This window comes from Coptis chinensis, chromosome 5 (genome assembly GCF_015680905.1).
Source record: "Coptis chinensis isolate HL-2020 chromosome 5, ASM1568090v1, whole genome shotgun sequence".
NCBI lineage: Eukaryota > Viridiplantae > Streptophyta > Magnoliopsida > Ranunculales > Ranunculaceae > Coptis > Coptis chinensis.
In genome coordinates, this window is record NC_141460.1 from 52,743,907 (window position 1) to 52,757,659 (window position 13,753).

The 13,753-nt window shown below is 34.9% G+C and overlaps 1 protein-coding gene across 1 annotated transcript; it reads right to left on the bottom strand.

Moving 5' to 3' along the window:
• Positions 1–12,637: 12,637 nt before the first annotated feature.
• On the bottom strand, positions 12,638–13,309 carry LOC147497907 (uncharacterized). Its single transcript, XM_086563050.1, has 2 exons — positions 12,822–13,309; positions 12,638–12,722 (listed from the first exon to the last, which is right to left on the bottom strand). The coding sequence occupies exons 1-2, from the start codon at positions 13,307–13,309 to the stop codon at positions 12,638–12,640; spliced, it is 573 nt and encodes a 190-aa protein (XP_086419176.1).
• Between the last annotated feature and the right edge of the window lie 444 nt (positions 13,310–13,753).

A 13,753-nucleotide genomic window follows, 5' to 3' on the forward strand; every position in this document is an offset into this window, starting at 1 on the left:
CAGTTAGCCCAAGAGAAAGTACAAACCAAAGGTGTGTTTCCAGGTCAAACGATACCTAATCCTAAAACAACAAACACAGCCTTTGAGGTAAACGGTAATACTAGTAAGGAAAATGCAAATGTAGGTGAGCTAAATGCCATCAATCCAGAGTGGTTGATAACACTGTAACTATGCCTGTAGTTATCCCACCAGTAGTCCCTACACTGGATATTGAACTAGATAACGAAATAGAAACTGACGATCCTACCCCTGTAGAGGTACCAGTTAAACCACAACCTAAGAAACAGAAAGCCAAAGTTAGACATCCTGTTGATCCATACGTTAAATATAGAGAGAAACCACTATTTCCCCAGAGATTAGCAATGTTAAACAAGGATACAAACTTTGATGAGATTAGGGAAGTTTTCAAGAATCTAACGATAAACCTACCATTTCTAGAAGTGATTAAAAAGTTACCTCACCATGCTAAGTTTCTTAAAGAGTTGTGCACTACTAGGCGTAAGACAAATATTCCCAAAGACGCCTTTTTAACTGAACATTTTCCAACTTTATCAGAACATAATGGAATCGTTAAGTACAAGGATCCTGGTCGTCCTACTATACAATGCACGTTAGGAGATTCCCACACGACGACCTCGCTATTAGACCTGGGGGCAAGTGTTAACTTATTCCCGTATTATTTATATAAACAAATAGGTCTACAGGAGATGCAACCTACTAAAATGACATTGCAATTAGTTGATCAGTCTATTAAGTATCCTAAGGGTGTGGTTGAAAATGTGCTTGTTAAGGTTCAAGATTTCTACTATCCTGCTGATTTTGTTATCCTCGATACTGAAGTCGCTAACGACTCTGTTCCGATCATTTTAGGGTGTCATTTCTTGGCTACTACCAACGCGCTCATAAACTGCTGCAATGGTTCGATGTCCATGTCTTTTGGCCATCTTTTTGTGGAGGTAAATGTTTTTAAAACGACAAAATAGTTCCCAGATATAACTTTGGATGGAGAGGTTTGCATGATCGAGAGCTTAGCTCAAGATTATTTCAAAACCACGTTTCTTGATAATCAAATGCACAAATTCTTTTCCTTTGGAAGTTTCAATTTCGACGAGAACTCCCTGGAAGTCGAGGAAGATTTCCTTTGACTCTTTTGCAACTCTTCCTTGCCACCTCGCGAGTCCCTCCTTGTCAACATACATTCATCCCTTGACGCTATGACGGAAGATAAAATTTTCACCCTCTATCCCAGTGATTCCTTTGACCCACCTATTGAGGAATGTCTTGCATATCTCAAGGCTTCTAATGATCTAGACCTGAGAGCTCTAGCCGAGCCCCATTCATCTACCTCACATCATCCTATCACTCATTCATCTTCCATCACCAATTTTCCCCACCTTCCACCTTTTCAAAGGAACCTTGAGTTTGTACTTGACTCTCTTGTTTCTCCTGTGTTTCATGATTTTCAAAATCCTTCTAATACAGAAATAATTCCCAAGGAAAAGGCACTTGACACCTTCATTTTTAGAATTGAGACAGTTCCTACCTACACCATGAATGAGTTTTGTGCTAAACCCACATTCCCATTTTTTTCCATTCTTTCCTTCTAAAACTTATACATATCCAACATATCTTCCACAAACATCCATTTTCTCACGATCATTCACTTGGACACCCTTTCATTCAAAGATGAAGAAGAAGGTGTATGCTCGGTTACGTTCTAGGTATATCAGACTTCGCTTTCATTTCACTAAGTTGCGTCGTAGAAAATCTTGGTGCTTGATTCTATTTGGGGGTGCATTCCATGTTAATTATTTATGGAAAAATTCACAACTATTTTGGTTGTTGATATATGGTAAACTGCATGTTCATTATATACATATGTTAGAGATGAAGTCTCAGAAATCTGACTTTAAAAGACCCACGTTTAAAACAAATTTTCTAAACTCTGTTCTATAAAATTTGTTTGGGGGTGGGGTGTTGGTCGTTCCATCCGAAACTCTGTTCTATAAATTTGTTGTTTTGATGTTGTTTTTATTGTTTTTAGTATATTAGATGTTAAGTTGTTAAATTCAGTAGTTAAATTTGAATTCTGTAGTTAATTATTATTTGAAATTCTATTTTAATTTAACTTGGATTTTGTCTAAGCATGCGATGATTTTTGCGTAAATCCCACCTTCCCGAATTGTTTGGGGGTGATATTATTATTTTTAGCATTGCCTTTATCTGATCCACCATTTTAGAAGTAATTTTACAATGAGTTGGTCGAGAATGTTGCTACTATTGGTGTAGCTATGATTAGATATTGTGGTAGGATGAAATTTCAATGAGTTAGGAAGTTGCTATTCTAAATTCAATCTAAAAGATATTAGGTTGGTTTTGGAATAATGAATCTGGGTTGTTTCCGTTTTAGGTTTTGGAAATATTTTGTTTCCGACAATTGCCTTAAATTTTTTGGCAACCTGTTAATTTGTTTTAGAAACTAAAACCCTATATATACTTGATTTATTCTACACACAAAACCTACACATCTCACTTTCATCTCTCACCCTGAACCTCTACATTTTTCCTTTTATTTTTCACTTCACCCTGTTCTTCACACACGGAGCGCGCCCCACACCCAACACACCCCATTTCTGAGCGCACCCTGCACTGAAAACACTGTAACTCAAATTTGAGGGGAGCACGACCCGCGCCCTACCAAGACCATTTCTGAGCGCACCCCGCGCCCTGACCTTCGTAGCCCCAGAAATTTTTGATTTTTTGTGAGTTGTTCCAGGGTTCTTTGTAGCACTTCTAGAGTGTGTTTATTGTGATGCCATCTCCTACAATCATACCGGAGCAGTCTTCTGAAGATTTGTTCCAAAGCGACACCTATGGTGCTTGGTTTCACGAGGTGATCATACACGTAGGCTGGGAATCGCTAATGGTAAGACCTTATGAACATTATTCTCCGACACTTACATCTTATTTTTATGATAATTGTAAGTTCTTTGGTAAACTAGATGGAGAACTTGTTCTCTATCACCATTGAGGATGAACCAATGGAAATTACCAAGTTCTTGCTAGCTTTTGTTCTTGGACTTGCTATGCCCGCTGAAATACAAGACTCACAAGCCTATTTGGTCGATAATATGTACATTTATAACTATGAGAATTTGCATGAGCATTATGGGGTAGGAATATTTAGGATAGAGGACCAAGGGGAATATAACGTTGCCCTTGGAAGCCTGTCCATGAACGTGGGCACTGTTATGTTTTGGATCATGCTAAACATTAGAGGGGAATGGCGTTATTCTTCTGCGAATGATGAAACTTGTGATATTTTCCTTGCTTTAGCTGGGGGACGTATACTTTATGATATTCCCCAGACCATAATGTCTAGTTTAGCATGAACCCATAGCATGAGGCATAAGTACCTTCTTATGCCTATTTTAGTTTGCCGTATTATGCTATATTTCTTTCCTGTTTTTTGTGCCCGCTTCACGTTTTGGGTTGGGGTCGACATTGTGAAACCCACCATTTGTATTATTCAATCTTTTCGTGCAATGACTTGGCAAGGGTGGAGGATACAACCTCATCAGGTTGTACCTTACACCCATCCGACCAAGTGGTGCTTAACAGGTTAGCGATCGTAGATGATAAATGGCATGAAGCCTAGCAAATCATCATGGCATGGCAAGATGTGAAGGAACCTCATTTCTTCTTATGAAAAGGAGGAGGATGACGCTTAAACGATAGAGATAAGGTAAGTTTTTATTTTAGTTAGTGTCTGCTTATGTCCTAAGCAATTTGATTCTTGTTATCCCATAACGGGTGGAACTCATATAGAGTTGCGTCTGTTTTTCTTTATCTATATTAGTCTATTTTAACTTTGTTTTGCAGATGCTCTAAATTTTCACGTGTTTCAATGGTAACTCCTATCCTCCTTAATTCTTTACTTTGAGGACAAAACATTTTTTTGTTTGGGGGTGGCATAGAAACACGGGTAAATTAAGGCACCTGTTAGGATATAGATATGTACAATATGCACTTGTTTTCTAGTAAAAAGTTCAAAAATTCAAAAAAATTAAAAAAATTAAAAAAAATAAAAAAAAAAAAAAAAAAAAAGTTATGCTATACACTTAGGATTATTGGTATTGTTTTCTTTCTCTATGCTTTTAATAATCTAGAAGTCTCACGTTAGCTTTTGCATTATAATAGTTTTTAGAAACTTAGGTTAATATGTAGGTAATAATCTTTATATCTTTCTATAAATATATTACATGAGTATCTATGATTGTTTGGTAGTAAGTTTCTAAAATCTAGGCTAGAGTACTTATTCTACAAATCTTGTGAGAATATAGCTTAAAGCCTTATATAAGTGAAATATTTGAGAAATGACACAAGGGAGAAGTAAATTCCGGATAGAGAAATCACACTTCCACTTGCTTGATCATTATACCATATCCTAAGTGAGAATTTAGGCCCTCTTTGGATCGATATAACCAAAAATTTAAACCTATGAATTATTTTCCGCTAGTCGCCCCTCTGAGCCTTTTTTTAGCCTTTCATAAACCACAATTCCTTCACCTTTTACAAAAACAAAAATAAATAAAAAATCAACCTACCCATTTTAGAACGAGTCTGAGAACAAGATGAGTGAAGAAAACAAAAGAGAAAAACTTGTGTAAGCAAAAATTAGTTAGTTGCTTCCGAAAAGAAAAAATAAAAGAAGTTTCCATCCAAAGAAAAGAAAAGAAAAGAAAAATAAAAATAGAAACAAAATAAAAACCCCAAATATAGAATATAAGGAGTTAAAAAGCCAAAATAAAAAGGCTAAGGATGGAAACAAAGTGTAGAAGCAAAAGAACAAGGTTTTCTCTAGTTACAGAATTGAATATGAAGATTCTATTATCTCAGACTAGTTCTTTTTGAATATCCATTTCCTTCATTCTTAAACAATCACCTAATCCACGCAACACCTAATAAAGACCTCTAGCTCAATTAGGAATAGGTTAGTGTGATAGTAAGTGGCAGATGTGTTTGATCGACTTCGGCTTCCTTGTGTGTCATTGAGATTGTAAGGTAAAGCCTGCCACTGCACACTGGAGTAGCGAAACTTGAGCGAAAAAATCAGAGTGTTTTTTTCTTGACTTTTATGTGAGGACCTACTTAAGGACGCTATTCCAAAGTTTCAGAAACGGACCTGTTAGTGCGTTTCATAGTATTACTCATTGTATATATATATTTATTCGTAGATGATTGATTATTATGCATATATTAGCTTAGGTTTTGACTTGATTATTCTGTATTAATTACTAGTGAGATGTATAGATAATTGAGACATAAATAAGGAAACAATAGTTTTATTTCCTAGTAGTTGTAGTATAGATGAAGTTTGTGAGTACCTTCACTGGAAAACTCTCACGAGGCTATAACTCATCCACTAAGAAATTCCTAGTGGTTTAAGGCCTTGTTGCATAGGGTCAATGCAATCGCACTCGGCGAAACGAGATTAGTTAGAACTCCATTTTTGGTCACTTATTCTAATTTCTCATATTTGCTTGAGGACAAGCAAAATGCTATTTGGGGGTGGTTTGATAAAAACCCAAAATTGTAGTTTTAACCCCTCAACAATACTACTTTTAGACCAATTATATGATTAATAAGTAAGAGTTAGTACTTTTATCGTGTTCTTATGTATTTCAGGCATTGGAGTCGATTATGTGCAAAACTGCGCCCCTTTTGCGAGATAAGAAGCAAGGGTTGGCTGTTAAGAAGTTCTATGATAAAAAACCAAGATTCAAGGAGAAAAAGCCTTTTTAAAGCCCGGTCAAAGCTGAAAAGTCAAAGTCAACGCGGGTAGAAACAGCACACAAAAGTCAGCAGAACTTTCGAAGGCCGTATCTTTGGACTCAGACCTCGGAATTGGGCCTACCTTATGTCAAAACGACCGGCTTGGAATGAACTTTCTAATGGTCAAAGCCTTGACCCAATTAGAAAAGCATAAGTGGATGAAAAGGCTGTTGAAGTCAAATCCAACTGAAAAGTGCTTTGTGGATTGAAGTACTGAGGTTTTGGGCTCGATTTTCCGGCCCAAAACAGGCTCCTCAGCCCATGCATGATTATGTGGGTTTGGTCTCCTCCATTTAACAAAGAAAGACTTAGCTCTTAAGGATACCTAGATCTAGATTAGAAAATTAGTTTGGAACTTAGTTTTTTACTTAGCAATTCATTTTTCTAGTTAGTTGAAATTAGTGAATGACCCAAATACTTAGTTTTAATTCATTAAATTAGTTTATATAGATTAATCTAGTTAGTTGTCAATTATATTAGTTGTTAGAAAAAGTTTTGAATCTTAGAATAAAATACTTAGTTTATATTTCAATCTTCAATTTCGAATTCAATCTTGCATTCATAAATTTAGTTGTTTTAAATTGATAATTAGTATTCATAATTTTAGTTCTAGATTAGTTTGAATTTCAGTTGTAATCCATTTTGAATGTTAGACTATTGTTAAATTAGATTAAGAAAGTTAATTAGTTATTTAATAATGACTTGTTTTGATTGTTCTTGTTTTAGAAATGATAGTATGATGATTCAAGGCTAAAATCTCTATTAGAGGGGTTTGAAGAAGCCTTGATGAAACTTGATTGTTGTTAGCATAGAAATTGGTCGTAATATTCTATTATATTATAGAAAGTAATTAGTTCACAATGAGAATGGGTTTGATTGCTTCACATACTAGTTGTTAGTTGGTAAAGATTACCATGAACAATTAGAGATTAGAAACACCCAATTGTTATGCGAAAGCATTTCAATTCAGACTACGACATTTCTTCGTTAGTTTATTAAGTTGAATCAAGGTGGAATCAAATTCCACTAATTCATTATCATATTTTCAATTTAGTATTTTCGTAGTTGAATTATCGTATCTTGATTAGTTGAATTACCATCGTAGTATAAATTCCATCGTTACTCTTATTGACTTTGATAGACTGATTATCATAGTTAACATTGAATTCTAAAGAACTAGGAATGGAACGAATTCTCTACTCCACTTATTGCAATAGCATCGAGAGTAGAAAACTTTGATAAGGCAATATAAAGCCGAAAATAGTTCTAGTTTTACTTGCGTATAGTTTCATCGCTTATTCGTAGGTAAAACTATCATTTTACATTTTATCAAATATAGTTTTACATTTTATCAGTACCCACTCAACAGAGGAACTTCCACTGAGTGAATGAAGACTCAAAACTTCTCCTTCTAAACCAATCTGCGGGCAAAAATCTAAAGAGTCGGCCTCTATTAGGTGGTATCAATGGAAATTTAAAGGATCTAATAGCAAGACCGACCTTGTAAGACCAGTTTTTCCATGATAAGTCTCGTCTCCCCTCATTAAGATCATTTAACATGATGGGGCCAAGAACCCCAACATTCCATGTCTTAAAATGTGGGCCACTATTCTATTTAAAAAAAAAAAAAAAAAAAAAAAACAACAACGATAATATTCCCTGCAACAAACGTGCTTCACAAAGTATAAGAAAAATTCAGTGAAAGAGTAAGAACAAACCGGGAGGCCAACAGCTATACTAAGTAAGGAAATCTTGTTAATGCCAGCTATCAGTTTCACACTACTAATGAATGTTAATTTGTAGTTTTCTAAACTCCCATACACAGTTCCTGCCAAGAAAAGCAATGAAAATTTTAGAATATAAGTTGTTGTAATGATATCTTTGTTTGTGTAATTAGTTTCCATAGAAGGTAAAACAGACCTTGCTTACCTGATAATTGTCCATTAAGAAAGACATGCAAAGCATGACCTGCTGACAACACCGTGAGTACAGGATATTGTTCATTATTCAAGAAGGCTTCATCTGGATCTATCTTAACGCTGAATGTTGAGAGAAAAGAATCAATAAAAAAAAAACAACAACATAAGGTAACAAATCAATGTACCATATTGCGCTAGCAGATGGAAAATAACTTGGTTATATATGAAGTGCGCAGTCTATAAAGCAATAATACAGTGAAAAAAGAATGGGAAATGTACTATAGGGAAAAAAGAAATCGAAGAAGAAATTGTAAAAGCTACATAAAATAACTCAGAGCATGACTTACCTCAATTATTGAATTAAGGGCAACTCTGATTGGAAACAATGACAAACAAAGAGATAGGAAATATGAGAAACAGAAGAGATGGGAGAGAAGGGAAAAGAATCACTTGGTATTCTCTCATTAGACTTTTCCTTTGCTTAACGTCTTATTAAATAACCCAATAATTGCTAATTAAATACCATTTATAGTAATGCGGACAATTCAAAATGGCGTAGAATTGGTTTTTTAATATATTGCCACCTGAAAAGATTGATTGCTCCTATTAAAAGGTGTTAAGCAATATTTTTATTTAAGGACAATATCAGTACTGAAAATTTATAAAAGCATAAAAAGACAAAGTAGTCCTCATTAATAAATATCTAGGCATCTGATTTTATTATTCATCCAGGGTATTATGCGTAAGAAAAATTTATTATTCATCCAGGGGTATTATGCGTAAGAAAAAGACCCGGATGAATTTAAGAGGCCACAATCATTATTGGATATACTACTAGTAGAGATAACCAGGAGATATATATACAAGAAGGAGCCTCCATGAATACAGAAGATCTCCTAGATCCACATATCTAGGAAAAGATAATACACTTACTAAGATTACAAGATACTTGCTAATACTAAATAAAGTAACAAATATTCTAACAATAGAAACACGTTGTAAATGGTTAAGCACATATTAGGTTGTATATTATGTATTATTTGTCGTATAAAAAATATAAAAATCATAAAAATAGTTTATACTATGCACTTAGTGATAATGGTATTGTTCTCTTCTCCATGATGATATTAGTCTAGAAATCTCACATAGTACATAAATTAGGATTTAATTTTTGAAACTTAGATTAATATATAGGTAATAGTCATTGCATCTTTTCATGAACATATTGCATGAGCATTTATGATTGTACTTAATACATATCCTAGGTTATAGTACTTAATACATATTCTATGAGCATCTAGCATAAAAGCCTCATAAGAGTGAAATATCTTAGTGATGACACAAGGGAGAAGTAAATTCCAAGTAGAGATATCATACATCCACTTGCTTGATCACCATGCCATATCCTAAGTGAGAATTTAAGCCCTCTTTGGATCGATATAGCTAAAGATTCATACCTATAAGTAATTATCCGCTAGTCGCCCCACTGAGCCTTTTCACAAACCACAAATCTTTTACCCAATAAAACAAAATAAAAAATAAAATCAAGCTACCTATCTAGATAAGTCTGAGAAATAGGATGAGTGAAGAAAAGAGAAGAGAAAAACCTGTGTAAACAAAAATTAGTTAACTGCTTCAAAAGAAAAATAAAAGAAAAATAAAAGAAAATAAAGTTTCCATCCGAAGAAAAATAAAATAAAATAAAAAGTTAGAACTCCAAAAATAGAATAAAAGGAGTCAAAAGCCAAAACAAAAGGGCTAAGGATGGAAACAAAGTGTAGAAGCAAAGTAAAAACAAGGTTTTCTCTAGTTACATATTTTGAATACCCTATTATCTTAGACTTGTCTTTTTGAATATCCATTTCTTTCCTTCTTTAACCAACACCTATGCCCCGTATCACCTAATAAAGACCTCTAGCTCAATTAGGAATATGTTGGTATGATAGTAAGTGGTAGATGTGTTTGATCGACCTAAGCTTCCTTGGATTATCATTGAGATTGTGAGGAAACATGTGCCCACTGCACACTGGAGTTAGCAAACTTGAGAGGAAAAATTAGAGTGTTATGTGTCTTGACACATTCCTTGTGAGAACCTACTTAGGCACGCTACCCAAAAGTTTTAGAAACAGACCTGCGATTGCATTTCATAACATAGTTTATTGTATAGTTATTTATCTTAAGATGATTTGATTATTATGCTTGTATTAATTTAGGAGTTAGATTGATGATCATTGTTTAAATGTTAGTGATATGTATAGATTCTGAGATAAAATTAGGGGACATTTACTTTTATTTCTTAGTCGTTGTAGTATAAATGAAGTTTGTTAGTATCTTCTCTAGAAAACTCTCACGAGGCTATAACTCGTCTACTAGGGAATTCCTTGTGGTTTAAGGCCTTATTGCATATGGTTAATGCAATCACACTCTGCAAAACGAGATTAGTTAGGACCATATTTTTTGCCACTTATCTATTTTGATTTCTCATCTTTGCTTCAAGACAAGCAAAATATTGTTTGGGGGTGGTGTGATAAGCACCCAAAAGTGTAGTTTAAACCCCTTAATGGTATTACATTTAGGCCAATTAAGTTTATAATAAATAAAAGTTAGTATAGTTTACGTGTTTTTGTGTATTTCAGTTCTTGAAGTTGTTTATGTGCTTAAAGATGTCATTTTACGTGGAAAATGAGTCAAGATGATTGCTAGAAGAGTTCTATGTTTAAGTCCCAAGAATCAAGAAGAAAAAGCATTTTCAAGCCCAGTCAAAGCTTGGAAGTCAAAGTCAATTCGGGTAGATAAAGAACAAAAAAGTCAACATAACTTCAAATTGGCGAATCTTTGGACTTTGACCTCGGAATTGGGCCTACTATACATCAAAATGACCGGCTCAAAATAAGCTTTCCAATGGATCCAGTCTTGCCCTAATCAAAATTGTAAAAGTAGACTAAAAGGGCACTGAAGTAATTTCTAATAGTTTTGGCCTCTTTAGACTTAACCTAATCAACTTTGGGCATTAGAGGCTCAAAGTCCCCTTTTTTAGCCCATGCACGAAAATTTAACCCTAACCCTCTCTTATATAAAGAGGGTTAAGGCTAAACTTATTCTCTCCTTCCTCCCCTTAGTCTCTAATTAGTTTAGTGTAGTTGTAGTTTAGTTTAGAGTTATAATTAAGTAGTTTAATTGTAGCCTCCATTATTCCCCATCAATAAAAGCTTAGTTATTTAATATTCAATTCTCTTCTTTTATATTATGTCTTTTTATTGTTATTTAGTTAGTATGATTCCAATGAAACAAGGCTAAACCTCCATTAGAGGGAGTTTATGAAGTCATGTGAGGATGATTAGTTCTTAGTTATTCATTATTTTGCAATAGAGTTTCAAGTCCCTTGTTGTGAGTTTCTATAGATAATTCTCATAACAAAAGGGCTAGAGATTAGAAACCCCATCAAAGAGATTTTTGGGGGTGCTAATCTCTCATACTAGTTAGACAATGACAACAGAGATGTAGGTGTTTGCTAGGGATCAAAAAAGGCAAATTGATTACTAAACTAATAGCCAATCGAGTCGCATGGTGGATTAACTTCTCTCTAATCTTCTCTCATTCATTAATTTACTGTTTTCTTACCTTATATTTACTGTTTTTTTAGCCTCATATTACTCTCTCATTAGTGCAATAGTTAGTTTAGTCTCAATTCGTTACAAGTAAGTGCAAGCAAGAGTGGAGAACACGATTACTCCCATATAACAACATGTTTAGAGAGTGTAATATATTGATTGAATAGCATGAGTTTTGTAGTGTAGAAACACTGTTTCCACATCTACTTTTCTCTAGTTATCATGCGTGAATGTAAATTGCAGTGCGGAAATTAAATTTCAAACAATCACGTAAGCATTCTTAAACACACAAGGCATCCTTTTACTCAGGCTTCGAGGAGGTTTAGATTTACCTCTCAAGGCGTGCTTACACATTGTTTGAGGAGAAGGCGACATCGATTGGCGTGTGATCTGAGAATCAGGCCCAACCTTTCGATTTTTACCCTTTTTTAAGTTACAATAAAGGTCTATTTTTTTTCCAAATAAGCTAGGGTTAGGCAGACCCCCACTTGTATTAATTTAACTTTTCGTTACATACGTAGTTCCACTCTCATCCTCGTTTACAATGTTTTGTACAACAAAATCTAGAGGATGTGCAAAGTATACAGTAGAAAATTCAACATTTTTAACATTTCTATGTAAACTAGCAAAATAATCAGCTGCCCTATTCACTTCTCGGAAAGCATGTGAAAAAGATATGAAACTGAAGCCTTCTTTCTTTCTTTCAATAGCAGCCACTACATCTCGACAATACCATGGAGGTTTCTCAATTTTGTTGATCGCATTGATGGCTTTTAATGAATCAGATTCTACTTCTACCTCTAAGTAGCCTTCTACCAGACATCGACCAAGACAGACCTCTATAGCTTTCAGTTCTTGGAATATAACTGACGCCATACCTCCACTTCCACTAAATGCAGCCATAACCCTACTTTCATAATTTCTTATCACTCCTCCATGACCTGGCCCATAATTATCTAACGCATCATCTGTGTTTGCTTCCATTCTCGTACCCATCGGAGGAATCCATGAGCAGTTTGTGTACATCTGTTGCTTGAAATCACTGGTAATACCGATTCTGAGAAACAACCCTCTTCCACTTTCACTATCTTTGAGTTCAGGTCTTAGAACTTGTAAATAGTTTCTCAAATCCCATACCATCTTGTTAAACACTACCTTAGGAGGTTTTCCATTGTGTCGAAAGCGTCTTGCATTATGTTCTTTCCATATGCTATCTACCGAAGCACATATGAACACCTTATAGATCTCCCCCACCTCTACATTTTTACACTGTCAAATTATCAAAAACCATTCCTTATTCGCATTGCTGGCATTAGTGCAAATTCCTACTAATTGTTTCACTCTTCCAAAGAAATTCCTTGAATACAGACACTCAAAGAATAAATGGGCTGAGAATTCTCTGCTTTCATTACACAGGTAGCACACCGAACTGTTGAGAATCTTCTTATGTACTAACCTGTCCTGTGTAGGTATGCTATTAGGAAATAGCTGCCATGTGGAAAAGGAGTGGCGTGGAAAAACCCATCTTCCCCATAATGTACTGCACCATGATTTCTTCTCTCTTTCTTTGGTCAAAGCTTCATATGCACTCTTGGAAGTAAATTTACCACTTTGATGAAGAGTCCAGATGATGAAGTCTTTGTCTAGGTGTGAATTGATTTGCACTTCATTGATCTCCTTCTTCAATCCTGCCACCTGCAAATTTTGAACTTCTAAATTCCATGTGCCATCGAAAATAAGGAGATTTACTGTAGCATTCAGTTGGAAGTCCCATGCTGCTCTCGCCTTTACATCTTCGATCAAAGGAGATCTTGAACACCAAATATCATGCCATAAGAGAGTGTCTTCACCATTAGCAATTTCATATCTGATAAATCTTTTAGCTTCATTCCTAGTATCCAAAATGTTTCTCCGCATCCATGAGTAGTCTTTTGGGATACTCATGGACCAGAAAAAAATTTTCTTTAATTTGTTGCTGCCATATCCAGTCAACCCAAACAGTTTCTTCTCTTGTGACCAACTTAAAAATCAAACCACAGTAGACCCCAATGTTCCACCTTTGTAGGTTCATGACTCCCAAACCCCGTTCCTCCTTAGAAAGACAAACAGTATTCCAGCTAGCTTGGTGATGCCCTTTCTTCTCTATAGAACTAGTCCACAAAATTTTTGCACATATCTGTTAAACTTGTTCAAGAACCGTGGAAGGTAGAATGAAAGTTATGGACCAATATGTATGGAAAGCAATAAGAACAGAGTTTATAACTTGTAGTCTTCCTGCATGAGACAACAACTTTGACTTCCAATTCGAAATCTTGCTAGCAACCTTCTATATTAAAGGCTAACATTCTCTAATCCTCAACCTTGCAGAGATGAGTGGTAGCCCAAGAT

What these genes read in the sequence shown, in the direction of transcription:
- LOC147497907 (XM_086563050.1), bottom strand. Translation starts at nt 13,309, where the DNA reads ATGAGTATCCCAAAAGACTACTCATGGATGCGGAGAAACATTTTGGAT. An exon ending in AGCATACCTACACAGGACAG is followed by an intron (nt 12,723 to 12,821) that starts GTTAGTACATAA and finishes TCTGTATTCAAG; the next exon opens with GAATTTCTTTGGAAGAGTGA.